Raw genomic sequence first — 15,277 nt, forward strand, 5'->3', positions numbered from 1 at the left:
GAATGGGAAAAAAACAGTTAATTGCTTTACATACTTACCATGAATAAGACGTTCTTCGATGTGTACAAAGCCTTCGAAACCAGATTGTCTGCACTCCTTCAGAAATCTAATGATTGCATCATGGCATTTTCGTTGATGCTCTACGGGTAAGCTCGCAAGAGCTCGGTAGAAACTACATTTTCTCTGACGTTTATCGAGGTCGCTTCCCAAATGACTTTCATGAATATCCGACCGGCCTATTTCCTCTAACACTCCCTTACATGCTGGCAGGATTTCGGTCAAAGGAGCTTCGTGAAGTATTCTGTCATCTACGGGAATGCCTAGAAACTTCACAGGAGTACTCTGCAAGTTAAACATTTGACACTTCAACAGTCACCTTATCTAATAGTAACTCAGAATGTTTTCTTTATTATTGAAACACTTTTTTTTAACAAATCAAAGCTACCATATTTTTCCATGTGTTCCCCAGACAATTTTGTGAAAAGAATGTCCAATTATTTCTCAGCATCTTAGTCACAGCCCTTTATGTGCTTTAAAAGTTAAAAATGAATTGCAACCAACATATCAACAACCACCTTTCTGTTAAGTTAAATAAAAAAGTATGTACCAATGGCTCTAATCCACCCATATATTTAAAAATTAAAGTGGCTCTGAACTTTTTGTACAATTTGTAAAGAGATTTGTGTGAGGTCTAAGTTTGTTCCAGAGAGTGGCAAGGGATGGAGTTAGGGACAGCTATTATCAACAAATGAAATGATATTATACTGCGCCGACTAAAGATATTTACCTCAAGGTCCAGCGCGGGAGGCAGTTCCATATCCAGTATACCTATCTTATTTTCCTCACTCTGATCTTTACTTTTGTAGAACTCTATTGTTATGGAGCCTTTGTTTACCACGCGTACCGGTAGATGTCTAAAATTAGAAGCCTCTCTATCAAACCTGTGGAAATAGCAACATTCAAAGACAGGATCAGTGGAAATAGTCGACAATTTTCGCTTCATTTTCTCCATCAGTCTTTTACGAAAGAAATTCCTTCATTGGACTCTAATTAGATAATTAACAACTAGTATATACCACAAAGATAAATAATGCTTTTCGCGCGCGCTGATTGGCTGGTTTGGAGGTGATTAGCAAGTACTATCTACCTCTAAGCAGCTGAAAAGACAAAATCTCGAGTGAGGAGTTTTATTTCCGACCACGTTTTGGTGTATTTAAAGAACTAAATTAGCCTAACTATAAGGGTATTTAGTTATTCCTCGCCCTAAAACGACACTTTCATGATTCTCGACGGTAATCGGTAACTTAAACACTACATCCACAACACTAGGTTGGGAAGATTAAATAACTTCATTTGATTTGTGTCGCCAACCCAAACTAGGGAGCTTGAAAAGCAGTGTTTACCTGAGTGGAATATAATAAAAACATACGTGCTAGAAAATGATACCAATTGAAAATTATCTCTATCTCAGAGAGAGATCCTGTGGATCAAGACAATCTCTTTTGTAGTTACAACTTAACAAGGCGGAGATTTCTTGGAAAGCCATTCATTCCTTGGCGTGATGTCTGTCTCTTTCTATATAAGCACTTAACAGACACTCAGCAAACCTATTTTAAATTTACCTGAGAAAAAAATTCTTCAGTCGATCCTTTTTGACTACTTGCGCTGCATCCCCTGAAAAGAAGACGTAAGCTTGATCACCAGTGACCATGCCGTACCATTCACTTTCTTCTACCAACCAAACCATCTTCTCATCATCGATGTGTTCTCTTTTCATGTCATGTGGACTGCAGTACAAAAGCAGATCTACATCGGTGTTAAGTCTAGTATGCACTGGAACAGTAGCTGTGAAAACGACTGAATGCCGTACACTCTCCGTATTCCATGCACGAGCAATTTGGGTTAATGATGTGAGCCAGGTCCAAAATCTTTCGAGAAAAAAGGGGAAAGGAACACAGTCCAATGTCAATACACGTTCCTCAAAATTGTACAATCAAGATTTCTTATGACATTCTACCAAATAAACGAAAACGCAAACCAAAAACGAAAGCATACACAACGGGAAAACGAAAAAAAATTGAAAAACAGTAAGGATTTAAAAAGAGGACGAGAATCTCAACACTGCTAATATGACTTAATATAATTTTCAATCTGTTCATTCACGTGAAATGTTCTGCAGTTGATTCACATTTAAAAGCATCGGCTACCAAATAGGTTTAATTTCCCCAAATATGCATATAAATGAAAAATGTGAAAAGGTACCACTTAGAGTGGGACAGGTGTGGCAAGCAAAAAGTAAAGAAGTAAAGAGATGCACTGACGTACCCTGAGAAGTGTCTCACGTTGAATTTGATAACAAACCCATCTAGCCATGGAGGGGAATCGAGAAGATCTGTGATTTCAGTCCATTCTTTCTGTGTACCATTAGATGGTTGAAACAAAACTCGAGCACGGACTAAGGACAAATCAGAAATACCCAAAGATTCGGCGTCCTGCTCAGTGTCTCTCAAGGACAACGGCAGCTGGACGGTGACAGCTTCGTGAAACTTAATCTCCTTGTTGCAAGATAGTCTTATAATAGGGCCAGCCAGCGTTTCCTCGCCTTTCAATTCCTTGCAAAGATATTCTTGTACCTAAGAGTTACATGAACTAAACAGTTAATCACTCAGTCGATGGTAAACATTAATAACATTACATTTATTAAACACAACTGTAACAATAGTTACTGACGAGATGATTCACCACAGATAAAAGACCATTCACACGATGAACATATTGAGCCAATGAAACCGCATCGTCGAATTTGTTTCTTCCCTACATAAGAGTACTTACTCTTACACTGATTTTTTCAGTGGACGAGACCGAATTAGGTGGAAAATGAATCTTCACCAACGGGAAATCAGGCAAAGAGATGGTAGACGGTTCTGAGGTTATCGTAAAAATGTAGGACTTGAGACGGCAAACCACAGCAAAGGTAGAACACTGGATAATCTTCGTCTCAGCAACGGGAAGAAGATAGTCAGGAATATTATTGTGATAGACTTTCTGAAGATCTGCAAAAAAATTATTTTTAGGCAATAAATTAACAAATCGTGAATACGAGATATCCTTTTGTCACATGTATATTAAAAACTGCTCACATCGTTCTCTAACCAGCTTTCTCCTTCCACCAAAGGGACCCCCCAGCAAACACTTTCATAAGCAGCCACCATTCGCCACAAGAACCTGTTTGGCGAACCAACAACCATAAGATCTAACAGATTGATAGAATCTTTTTTGTTGCTCTCCCTGAGAGATTTTGCAGTTTACAGGCAAATGTCCTCTAACACCTACATATATTTAAGAATCGCGCTGGGAGAATCAATGTACATACTCTTGCGTTTGTTTTGTTTGCTGTTTGTTTTACAGCCAGTTCGTTCCCTACAGAAACAAAAAATTGCAGTGCAAGGTTTCCTTTAAAACAGTGATATGCACTTGAACACAGTGTGGGGGTAGGTATTCTTGTCAAACTTTCTGAAATAAGAAGCAAATTATAAAAGAAAAAGTAAAAAAAAAAAACACCGACATAAACGGAGAACATTGACAAAACTATTAAAAGTCGACACGCTTTGAAAAGTTCAGCGTTACGTTCAGTGCTTACCTGACAGCGATTTATAATCAACTGTTTGCTCGACGTCCTTCCATTCATTTCTCTTTCTGTCTACCAAGGTCTTAATCACCACTTCATATCCTTTAAGGTCCAGCGCACTGTGCGAAATTCCAAGCGTGACTTCTTTATTGAATAGTAGACTTTCAGTAGTGTCCGCCGATAATTCAAGAACATTGCTGGCTATGGCTTCATTTGGCTGAAGAGGAGGACAACACAGTGAGGATTTCCATCGAAAAAGAGTCAATAAAGTGTCCTCAGCAACAAAACCAGGTGGAAATACCAAGTGAGTTGCTGCCTTCCTCGCGTCCCATCGGCCACCTTGTACTGTTACAGTGTCTCTGTGAGATACAAGATAATAAATAAATAATTTCTGGTAATCTTGTGACTGAATTTGATTAACATCATCTTGATAGAATAGATGATGACACTTCCGTTAAAAAAATACCTTTCATCATGCAGTGGGAGAATCAAGAATGACGTCAAGTAATAAAAACTGAACTGACGATCAATCGTTAAACAATTCTTCGTAAAGGATGACAGGAAAAAAGTGAGTGTTCCTCTGAAAACAATAAAATTGCCATGAATGAGAACGGAATCTAGATAGATGGAAACTAGATGGAAAAGAGAACTTTTCAACTGAATTGTAATGCACAGTGTCATCAACACCGCCTTCATTTTGGTTCATTTTTTCCGTCAAAATTCCTGGATTGCAAACTGACTGCCAGGCTCAGGTCCAGTCTATCTAAACCAGCAAAATTCGGAAAAACTATTTCCTCAGTACACTCTTTAAACCTTTAACCCCCATGAGTGACCAAAACAGAATTTCTCGTTGCAATATCGATACAATATCAAGCATACAAAGGATGAGAGGATTATTAATTAGATTTTGCCGTCCGCCGGCAGTAGGCGGTTTGGCGTGACATGTAACTGCCGATCTTTCCCTTTCTTACTTTCTTCATTTAGTTCACATCTGGGGTGGACATACAGCTTTCTCAGGCCCTGCCCCTGAAATTGCCCTCATACAATAACTTTTTTAAACGTCTTCTTTTTTTTTTTTTTAATGATAACGCACAGGGCCACTTAGGTCATTTTTTGTCAGTGATCGGATCCTTGTGTTTGCGCAAAGATTTCTGGGATCGCCACAGGCCAAATTGCAATTCGCTAGAAAGATTACTGGCAACTCATTCATTTTTACTTACTCGTGTATCTTTATCCTATCTGGTTCTTGTTCCTGCTCCCTTTCCAACTCTTCGCCATCTTTTTCCTGAATTGTTAGTTGTTGCACTTGCCCACTGGCCTCTGGAATCTCTTCGCTACCACTGCTACTATCGAGATCATCATCATCATCATCATCATCGGAAGGAATGTCAACTTCATTGTCATCGTCATCGTCCTCACTAGACAGCTGTTCAGCTTCTAAAATAGCATAGTTTTTTGTTTTGAAAAAGATTTAAGCAATGAAAAACAAATCCAAACAATAAAACAAAACAATAACAGAAAATCATTGTTCGCCCCCGCCCCGCGGAATGACGAACCTTACAAAACATCGACCATGCTCATGAATAACGAAAGACACTCGTGTTCTCTCGGACATATCAGTTAAAAACGCCTTCGGGTGCGCTTATTAAAAAAATGTATTTAACCACGTTTTTCATATGCGTAATTGCAGGCGTTTGTAACTAATAGAGAGAACGCTTGCGTCTTTCGTTATTTTAAAATATGCGCGACTTCTGGTCAAAGTATTCCCTCATCAAATACCTTTTGTTCCAAAAGAAAGGAATCCTTTCACAGTTCCCATCAAAGTTCCGCTCTGTTTGGCTTTCTGAGTGAGCATTAAAATGCGAAAAAGTTCAGAGAATGGCCATTAATCCAAATCTAAGTAACGTAAAAGGGCAAATAAAAAAGAAAAATATGTTTTGCCACAAAGGATAATGTAGGATGCTTGGGCAATGTAAAGACAACGGCTTTGGCAAGTCAGGGATGCATTTGTTCCACAAGGAGACTAGCTGGGTAGATTTCGCGAGGTTGCTCGGTTCAATCAATTGTAAAGTGTAAAACTAATGAAAGTTAACGATCGTTCGAGATCGCACTATCTTACATACTAAACTAAAACCCCTAAGAACTTCGTAATAGACCTCGCTCACGGTAGAGTCTCTGTGGCTCAGTGGTTCGATTCCTCATAGGGATTCATAATTTCTTTCTTTGTCCCACCCTCGTAACAAGACAAATAACATCTTTCTCTAAACTAAACCCCATTCAAGTTGATGTCATCCATTGATAGATCAAAGAGCTTTGTCATACCTTTAACAAACTCTTGTACTTTTGTTTCTTCTTCTCTTTCGTCTGTGTTGAAGCCATATCTACAAGAGTGGTGAGAATGTCGATTCTATCGCGCTTTGACATTCCGACCTTGTTTTTTTTCCACTTCTTTTCATAAAATCGAAAGGCTTCGTTACTGTACTTTTCGGCCTTACTTTTCTCGTGAAGCTGTTTACAGAGCCTACAGAGAGTTTGCAGAATTTCCTCTCTGACGGTGTCTGGTAACTTTCTCGCGTCGGGTGAATTCCACGCGCCTTCATAAAACCATAGAGCTTCTTTTTGGTATCTCTCCTGTGTTTGACGGTCGCCAAATTCACCAAGTCTTTCGTTTATTGAATCAATAACTGTCTTATTGGCGAGAGAAAATTCAAACCCTTCGAAGGCTCTTTCTTCGTCCCAGTAGCGTAGAAAAAAGTCGAATACTTCTTGTCGAAACTGATCTTTCCTCTTTCCTTCAAGAAAGAACCCTTCGGAGCTCTCAACGATTCTAACCATGACCTCGCTGTGGTTTCCTTGGCCCAGAGACTTCTCAATCTCCCATGCTTCCTCATAAAACTCTTTCGCTGCGTCAGAGTCCTCCGAGTATCGACAAATCTGCGCCATTTGGAAAGCACTTCGAGCAGTGTCAGGGTGCCTTCCCAAAATGGCCTTCCGGATCTCGAAAGCGTTCTTTGCAGGTTGGTAGGCGTCTTTAAAGTTTTGCAACCAACAGTACGCATTAGCAATGTTTCGATTGTACTGGGCAGTGTTCACCATGCCTGGGATTTTTAGTTCCTTAGCGAGCTCTAAGGCTTCTTTGTAGTATTCGATTGCCTTTTCAAATTGTTTCTTTCCTTCATAAACCGTCCCGATCTGTCCTTTGAAGAAGGGCATGTCAAAATGTTTCACTGAGCCAGAGAGCTGTTGTCTCATATCGTATGCTCTCATGTAGTACTTTATGGCCTCGTCATACTGTCCTAGCTTGTTGTGGCAGTTTCCAATGCCGTTTAAGCACCTTGAAGTGCTTGTATGGCTGTGAAGTTCATTTTCCATTATCTTCAGCGCCTTGTGAAAAATCCTCAGTGACTTTGACATATTCCCTGCTCTGTAATATACTTCACCCCAAGAGAACAGGTAGGAACTCTTGGTCAACCTAAAGGAATCTGTGCTCTTAGTTTCCTTCTGCACTTTGCTAAGCGACTCTTTCGCTCTCCTCGCGACCGTCAATGCTCTCTGCCATCCTTCAAGTTTAAGAACCAACAACGTTTCGCGGCATTTTAGTTCTGCTCGAAGCAAGGAACCTAAAGAAACAACAAGGGAAATAAGTTTTTCTCTCTCTCTAAGTTTTAGGCATATTTTTAACCAGAGAGCGTTTTTATTTCTTATTAGAATGTCAACGAGGATTAACTTAAGGAATGTTTAAGGAAAGTTTGGGAAGGGACGCATCTGCATCTTCAAACCCTGACTCAAATTAGGAAGTTACCCTCTACAAGATTAAAAAAGATGCGAATATTGCGACGATAGGCCTCAGGCCTGGTCATCAAAACTGAGAAAAAATGTACCGAATCTTAGTACATATACCCTGTATAGCTTCATCGTGAAAGATTCTTTGGGCGTTTGAACAGATTCGAACAAAATGAGAAGGCGGTAAGCTCCTTACCGAAAGGATCAGATTACACTCAATAGCTTTGATCGTGTAGTCTGATCGTTCGGCTCAGTGAAGTCCTGAGAAGGACTGTTGTCGGCAGTGATGACTGGAGTTTCGACAACCTGAGTTAAAGTCACGACTAGCTCTTCGTGGTCAAGCCCTGGGGCCGGTCGTGCAAAATTGCACGATGACGTTCACCTTTTCGGAAATGCTCGGACTACATCCGATTGCTCTGAAATTCCGGCTGTAGCTAGTAAACATTCCAATCACATGGCGAGTTTGGCGAGTTTTAGCTCCGAACTATCAAACGTGACCTCGGGAGCCCGATCCGAAAATCACTTGCGTACGATTTCAATCTGCGATGATGGTGTACGATGCGAAACGCTAGAGATGCAGCGTAGCTAAGGTTTTAGAGATGATTTTTGACGATGGAAGTATGCATGGTGCATGGTGGTATCTCTAATGGTGAGGAATCCGAATTAGATAGAAAACTGGAAAATCCTATCGAAGAATCGAGGTAAGTAATCTGTAAACATTCTTGCGATATCTAAATGCGTGACGGATGTGGTGTTGAAACATTTACTTTTACTTTTCGCGCACGAATCCTTGTTTTTTGCCTTGAAAAAAACCTGTAAATGTATATTTGTGAATGAAAAGCAATATATTTTGTGATAAAACATGATTTCAAGCGACAGAGAAAATAATCTTCGGTGGAATGTTAGAACGCAACGGCCTAAATTATCAGCCGATGACAGATCGAATGACGCAGTGTGCGTCCGAACTAAATCAAATAAAATCTTTTATTTTTCAAACGATAGTTGTATATATATCGACCTGTACATTATCTTATATGTTTGTATGTTTTTTTGAAGTGGTTCTACTTGTTACATGCCAAAAATTCACAAAACAAACAAATTGTGCTCAAGAATGAGTGGAATGATATAAAACGACAATTTCCGGTTTCACTTCTGAATTGTTTTACTCTTGAAAAATACTGGTGGTGCATTGCAAGTTAAAGGCTTTCGATATATGTTGCGCTTTATGTATTTTGAGGTTGATTATCTCATTTGTCCCTGTTTCAAGGCAAAATTTCAGAAGTCAAACAAAGAAATATAGTTCCAATGGTTGCACTGTAGACTTCAAGAGGGATTAGTAAATTTGGGCTTGGGGTGATGATGAGGTCAGACTAATTAGTCAGTATGTCAATCAGTGTTCACTAAATATGTGTAACACATCTCAGATTTGTTATTTTCCAACCAATTTTATTGAGATGTTGCCCATACAACAAGGAACCTCTTTAGTTAACTTTTGCCTCATTACTTTATATTATTTGGGTATCACTTAATTCACAGTTCAAATTTTGATGATATTTTATGCTAATTAATGTTAGTTTGAAAGCATTCAGTGAGGTTGTTTCCTTTTTCTTGGAGAGGAAACATGCATTTCAGGAAAGCTTATTTAATGCTGTTTCAAGTGAGGTATAGGATACTTCCCTTGTGTAAATACTTGGTGAGGAATAAATTTTTCAATAATTTGGGTCAATTTTTATGGTTTTGGGGTACAGTTTGGAAAAAAATTCTAATTAATTCTGTATTTTTTTCTTTTTCAACCAGAGTCTCTAGATGTCTTTGCCATAAGATAAGGAATATTTTATTTTTGGAATGTTTCCTTGTAACTCCAATCCATTCAGGCCCAGGCTGTTTCAAAGTAAAAAGTTTTACGATAATTTATACAAATTGTATGCCATTTTCTTAGCATAATTTAAAATCCATGGATTTTTGGAGGCAAAATATATTTTTTCTGAAAAGCTAATTTTGTCCTCTTTCAAGTGAGGTATAGCACTAATCACTAGTGTAAATACTGTGAACAAAAAAAATAAAAGAAAAAAGGTTGCCATCATTTGTCATTTTTTTTAGTCTGCTATAAAGAGCTAGAGTCAAGTAAAATGCTGTTGTCAGTCGAGTTTAGTCAGTGTTATCTGTTAGTTTTTCCATCAGGTCGACTGCTAACTTACACTACCGAGGTATCCAGAAAAATTTTCTACGTAAACTAAGACTTTTTTTCCAGAACACAATAAAACCTTACCTTCCTTTCCATCATCCTCGACCTTTTCGGCCCAGCAATTAAAAATGTTCTTTCTTGCTTTTTCGTCAAGCATGGCCTCGAAGAGATAAAAGATCATAACACTTTCACGATGCTCTTTTGGGATAAGAAGATGGTCTGACTTGAAAGAAATATCCAAAGCAAGTTCAAAGTTTGGTTTGTCAAGATCAAAATTATCGAAGGCATTCATGTAGTCTTTGTCCAAAAGCCTTGAAATGTCTATCATTTTGGACATGAAATATGTATGAAACCTGCCTTTTGCCTTCTCGTAAACTTTGACGAACATCTTTTGGTTACTACCAATGCTTCTCAGAAATGTTCGCACTAGAGGGTGGATGTCATAGGTGAGTTCTTTCACGTCAAGGTCTACCGTTAGCACTTCACTATTCCTGAGACCTTCTAGTTGTATAACCGCTTCTGACGAGTCCACTCCAAGGACTTCGGCTGCTGCTTCGACAGAGAAAGAGCGACAGAACAGTGACATCGAAATGGCAGAATCTTTTAACTGTTTACTAGGCAAGAAGAAAAACATTTTTCTTAAACAGCTTTCTTGCTCTTTATCAATGCCTTCCTTTTCGGAGTCAAATACGTCTCTCTCTCGACTCTCCTCTGCTGCTGGTATTCCCGACTCTGATGGCTCGGCTGCTAGTGGCTGCTCAATCGTTTCCAAAATCCTGGTGTCATTGGTTATTTGTTGCCTCAAGATTGCTGCCATTCCCTTGATGATGAGGGGATTCCCTTGGCAAATCTGCAGCAGTTTCTCCATTTGATCCTTTTGAACGCTGCCAATTCCCTGATTTTGGAATAAGACACTTGATGAAATTTTCTCTAAAGCCATAACTTCGTAATTGTCAAAGTTGGCCAACTTCGCGTGACGAAGTGTTGATCTTGATGTCAACAAAATCTTCAGTTTCGATTTCCCCGGATAATCCTTTGGACCTAGAAGTCCTTGCAGAAATTTCACAAAATTGGCATTAAGGAAGGTGGAAGCTTCATCATCTCCTCCTGCAAATTTATCGACGTTATCAAGGAACAGCAATATGTCACTGTTTTGCTCTGCTTGCCTCAACTGTTGCATTAATTCCACTACTAGATTTGCTTCGAAGCTTATGTTCGTTTTGTCTGGTGCTAAAGCGTTTAAAACGTGAAAATGAACGTCTTTCATCTCAGTGATTTCTCTAAAATCGGCCTTGAATTTCCTCCCCGGCCACTTTGAAACAATTTCTATTGCCAATTTCGTCTTGCCTACTCCACTAATTCCATGCAAATTGACAACACGCGAACTTCCTGTTGTCAACATTGCCATAACTTTCTCTAGGTCACGTTCCCTACCGGTCAAACCTGGTTCTTCCTTTCCAGAACTGACCTCTTGTTGGCGGTTTTTCTTAAATTGTTGAATTTTTTCCTTTAGCGACTTTTTCTTGGACGCTTTCGGGCTTAAAAACCCCTCCAACAAAGTCAGATTGTCCTCCGATACAAGACCTTGCTTAGCAAATAATTGGAGGCATGAGTACAAATCTTGTTCTCCTTGATCTTCAAACTTGCCCCTAAAATTAGTTTTTATGGACGATACGGCATGCCTTAGTTCTTCGGGACTGAGTTCATCGGACACTCCTCGAAGAAGCTTTTGGAAACGCGGAGAAATTTCTTCAGACGTCGAGATTGTCTCGATGGACGCCATCTTCGTTTAGCGTCGGTTGACTCAATGTGTGACATGTGGCCAGCGTAATGTCTGCAAAATTATGCAGGAGACTGATGTGGTTCGTGACTGACAAAAGCAATTTTAATCACGCCACCCACGAATTGACCTTTAGTAACCGATCTCAGTCGATATGATACAAAGCAGTTCAGTTGAGAAGCCGCTGTTATAAACTTTTTTGCACGATTAAGTCAGACAATAGTTAAGTCAATCACGTATAACCGACCGCCTAATACAGGTTCGATTGTCTTCGTCTTAACACAACCTTAGAACAAAGAAAAGAAAAATGATCTCTCACAAGGAATCGAACCCCAGACCTTTAGATTCTGTGCTGCGATGGCGTACTACTGAGCTACATGAAGAGAAACGAATCTTGTGAGTTAAGCCGTTACTTAAATGTTTCTACGTGACAGGCGCCCTGCGTACTGCTAGGATCAGCAATGTTTGGGGAGATAATTTGAGGAGATGATTATGAGTTTTCTTTCGTGAAACATTGATTTTTTTCTCGTTGCACTCTTGTAAAATAAACGCACAGACACCCCTTTACGGTGGTCATTTTAACTTAGTTGATAATAGCAAATTACCCTGTTACACTCTCCCACCGACGCAGCACAACAGCTTTTTTAGAAACTTACCCCCGTTCAGCTACCTGCGTCGATGTTGTCATTTAACGTCCTATGTTGAGGGTTTTGCAAAGCAATCCAAGATCATTACTAATGGAAAGCTAAATAGGATTTGTCTTACACAAGCCTCACTTTCCTTCAAAAGAACGGATAAATCTTGTACTAAACAGCCAAAATCCTTCGACCCCCCCCCCTCCCCGCCTTCCCGTTGTAATTTCGACCATTCAACGCCTGAAGCTTTTTTTGTTTTGTTTTTTTGTGTTCATTTTCCGATCGGCGCTCCGAGAAAGATGTATTTTAGGGAAGTTTACAAAATAATATTTTATTACTTTCTCGTAACAAATGGCGTCCAGGAAGCTGGAAAGCAATCAAAATTACATTATCCATAAGATTTTGATCCTGATTGTTACGTCGGTAAATTTTTTAATATATGTTTAATGTTGTTGAATTCAGAATTCGGACATGATTTGCTAGTTATTCACGATCCATCGCAAATTGAAATTCTGCAATCGTACATTAGTTATTTTTCCTCATATCTTGTCCTTAATTGGTAATCTATGCCTTCATATCTACTGTTTTTCAATATATAACTGGCCATTAATTTAAAAATCTTTTGAAAATTGAGAACAGTACAGATGTGTCTCACTAACTTACAACTCGTTAGTGTGTCGACGCCTGTCATCTAAATAAATAGACAAATTCAAAGATACCTGATGTATCTACATTTTTTCCGTTTTGTACATCTTTGATTTATAGTTTGACTAATGAAGTCATCCTTTATGTTGTAGTCCTTTTCTCAAGGAATCAATGCGTTATATTAATTTCTTCGTTAACGATCCCTTTTGCTCAACTCTCTATGGGTAGAAAACATAAATGTCTAAAAACACCCTAAGGATATCTTGGCGGAAACTGTACAAGGTATCATACTTCCTCAATTAACAAACCAAACTGAAAACTCTCACTAGGTGGACTACAATTCCGTACGTAGTATCAGTAGCAATTTCTTGGATCCCTAAATTAAGATGACAAAATTTCATAAAACAGGAGTTAGACTAAAGCGATCTTAATATAATTAATGATTGATCAGTGATGACGCTCCGATGAAAAAAAAATGTCGAACTGTATTTGGACCGAACACCATTTTCATACTGATAGACCAGCTTTACTCATCATACCAACGATGTTGAGACAAGCGTAAGACTTTTAGCATTTGATTGTTTTATTTTGTGACAAAAGCATTCTTATCTTTTGTAAAGAACTTTGAATATTGTTCACTCGATGAAACAATGTGTTTTGTGTGGTGGTTCACTTTCGGCGCCAGGTTTAAAATTGTCAAGGTAAAAATAACTAATTCCCGACGTAATTTTATTTTGAAATTTGTTGACTCCCAAAGAGATTAAAAAAAAAAAGAATCTTTCGTAAGTAATGAAACTGTTAAGTAATAATTGATGAAAGAAACAATAACGGGAACAGGTGCCTTTGTAGGAAGCCATGGTCTGGGAAATTTAGAAACAATTATGTCACCTTAAACTTCACCTCTTTAACATTCATATACAAGTGAGAACCATTCGATTTTTTTTCATTGGGGTTTCCCGGAGCACATCAGCGTCAGAAGAATATTTTTATAAAGGAGAAGTGTCTTCTCTTACGCGATGAGCCTTAGGATAATTGTTTTGAGTGTTGTTTTACGGTCAGCCTTGAATATGGTATTAGGAGCAGGTAAGTCTTATCATCCGCCTCCTACTTGTCACACATGTCTAACTATCAAGAATTTTTATACAAAGGAAATATTAGACTAATTTACTTCCAAATGACATAAAGATTCCTGTTTGATGTTGGTTGAAAAAAGGGAAATCTAAAACGAATCCTCAATTTTGAGGTGCAGTAAACTAAGGAAAGTGTGGATCAATATTTTGACCAAAGCTGCTCCTAAATTATGAATGAAATCCGAAAAAAAAGGCAAAATCGCTTGCAAGAGAAAAATACAGAAAAGAAATAAACACATTACTTTACAAGTATGGGAGAATCAATAAATAAAAGGTACCATTTGGAAGGCCCAGCGTTGTGAGGATAGGTGTTAGCCGTTACAAAGTGAGGTGGCATAGTTTGACATTTGTGATGAAATATTTCAAAAATACTATAGTATCGCGAGCAATTGGGTAATAGTGGCTGAGACAATAACATAAAAAAAACCGGTCTTATTTCAATAATTCCCCTCCCTCAATAAAAGGCAAGCGTTTTTTAAATCCTACTGAGATTAAAATATTTTTTTGAAAGTTGATAATATCATTTTTTTGAAAAAGAAAAACCATCATTTTGAAAGAGGAATATCAAGTTTTTTGCTTCTCGCCACGTAACGCTCCACGGTTTTGTCTAGACAGTCCTTTTTCGAATTCTTGTGAGCATGGGGGATGAAAATTAAAATTGTGAGTTCTTCAGGATGACTTATTCCGATAATTAACTCAGATGCCTACTACATAATAGATTCGTGTACGACAAACGTCCTACGAACTTAGAGGATCAGCGATGTTGAAAAACGTCTTGGGTGTAATTAAATAAAGAAACGTGGTAACTCGCGAACCCACCCGCCAAACAAAGGAAGGCTACCTCCTACAAGAGTTTACGCGGTAGGGTTTAAATGATACACTGTGCCTCTTAGCAATATAGCATGATCTAAAAAAAACTTATGACAATACCCTACTAAGCTAGTCAATATTATTATTTTCGTGAAATGCAAGAAGTTTTTCAATTTCCCTCTATCAGATATTTCAGGACGTGGATGCAAGACTGTCAAAAAAGGCGATGAGTCTTACAGTGAAAGTATCAACATCCCTAAGATGAAATGGACTGAAACACCGGCTGTTATTTCTAAAGGAAAACGTAAGTAAAGTCACTTCCCAGATTTGAACGACTAGATTCCATGTTGCCATTCGTCCACTCAGTAATAGATCGCAGATAACCTCAAAATTGTGGTAAGAACAAAAAAGAGTGGCACATGACGCACGGCCGAGTGTGTCACAGACGTCCTTCTAGCATTTTGACGTCACCAGTGAGCTATTAGCGAGAGCACAGTGGCGAAATTCAATTTAGTTGTCTTGTATCATAAAAAAGCAAAATTTTGTAACGCTGACGTCATCTGCGCTTTATCCTTCTTCTAACAGATGATAAGTGAAAACAAATCAAAATGTTCATGTATAATTCAAGAATACAGTAATAATAAGAAATAGAACCACTAAAAACGAAATGGTTTCAATTTT

At 38.5% G+C, this 15,277-nt stretch overlaps 1 protein-coding gene and 1 long non-coding RNA gene across 2 annotated transcripts in view; one reads left to right on the forward strand and one right to left on the reverse strand.

The window, feature by feature from the left end:
• The window catches only part of LOC113686848 (uncharacterized), a 14,463-nt gene extending 3,050 nt beyond the window's left edge, over nt 1–11,413 (reverse strand). Inside the window, exons 1-10 of the mRNA XM_089202484.1 lie at nt 9,681–11,413; nt 5,951–7,248; nt 5,408–5,471; nt 4,849–5,065; nt 3,641–3,987; nt 2,833–3,053; nt 2,326–2,633; nt 1,623–1,928; nt 788–941; nt 39–342 (exon numbers count right to left, since the gene is read on the reverse strand). Of these exons, the coding sequence (XP_089058610.1) occupies nt 39–342; nt 788–941; nt 1,623–1,928; nt 2,326–2,633; nt 2,833–3,053; nt 3,641–3,987; nt 4,849–5,065; nt 5,408–5,471; nt 5,951–7,248; nt 9,681–11,379 (4,918 nt within the window). The 5' untranslated portion in view covers nt 11,380–11,413. The remainder of the gene's footprint in view (nt 1–38; nt 343–787; nt 942–1,622; nt 1,929–2,325; nt 2,634–2,832; nt 3,054–3,640; nt 3,988–4,848; nt 5,066–5,407; nt 5,472–5,950; nt 7,249–9,680) is intronic.
• LOC149053467 (uncharacterized) lies at nt 7,667–9,494 on the forward strand. The gene is made up of 2 exons (XR_016185478.1): nt 7,667–8,112; nt 9,209–9,494. It is a non-coding gene; the product is annotated as an uncharacterized LOC149053467 (long non-coding RNA).
• Nucleotides 11,414–15,277: the final 3,864 nt, after the last annotated feature.

The sequence above is a fragment of the Pocillopora damicornis genome, chromosome 1, assembly GCF_964200805.1.
Source record: "Pocillopora damicornis chromosome 1, jaPocDami1.2, whole genome shotgun sequence".
Taxonomy (NCBI): domain Eukaryota; kingdom Metazoa; phylum Cnidaria; class Anthozoa; order Scleractinia; family Pocilloporidae; genus Pocillopora; species Pocillopora damicornis.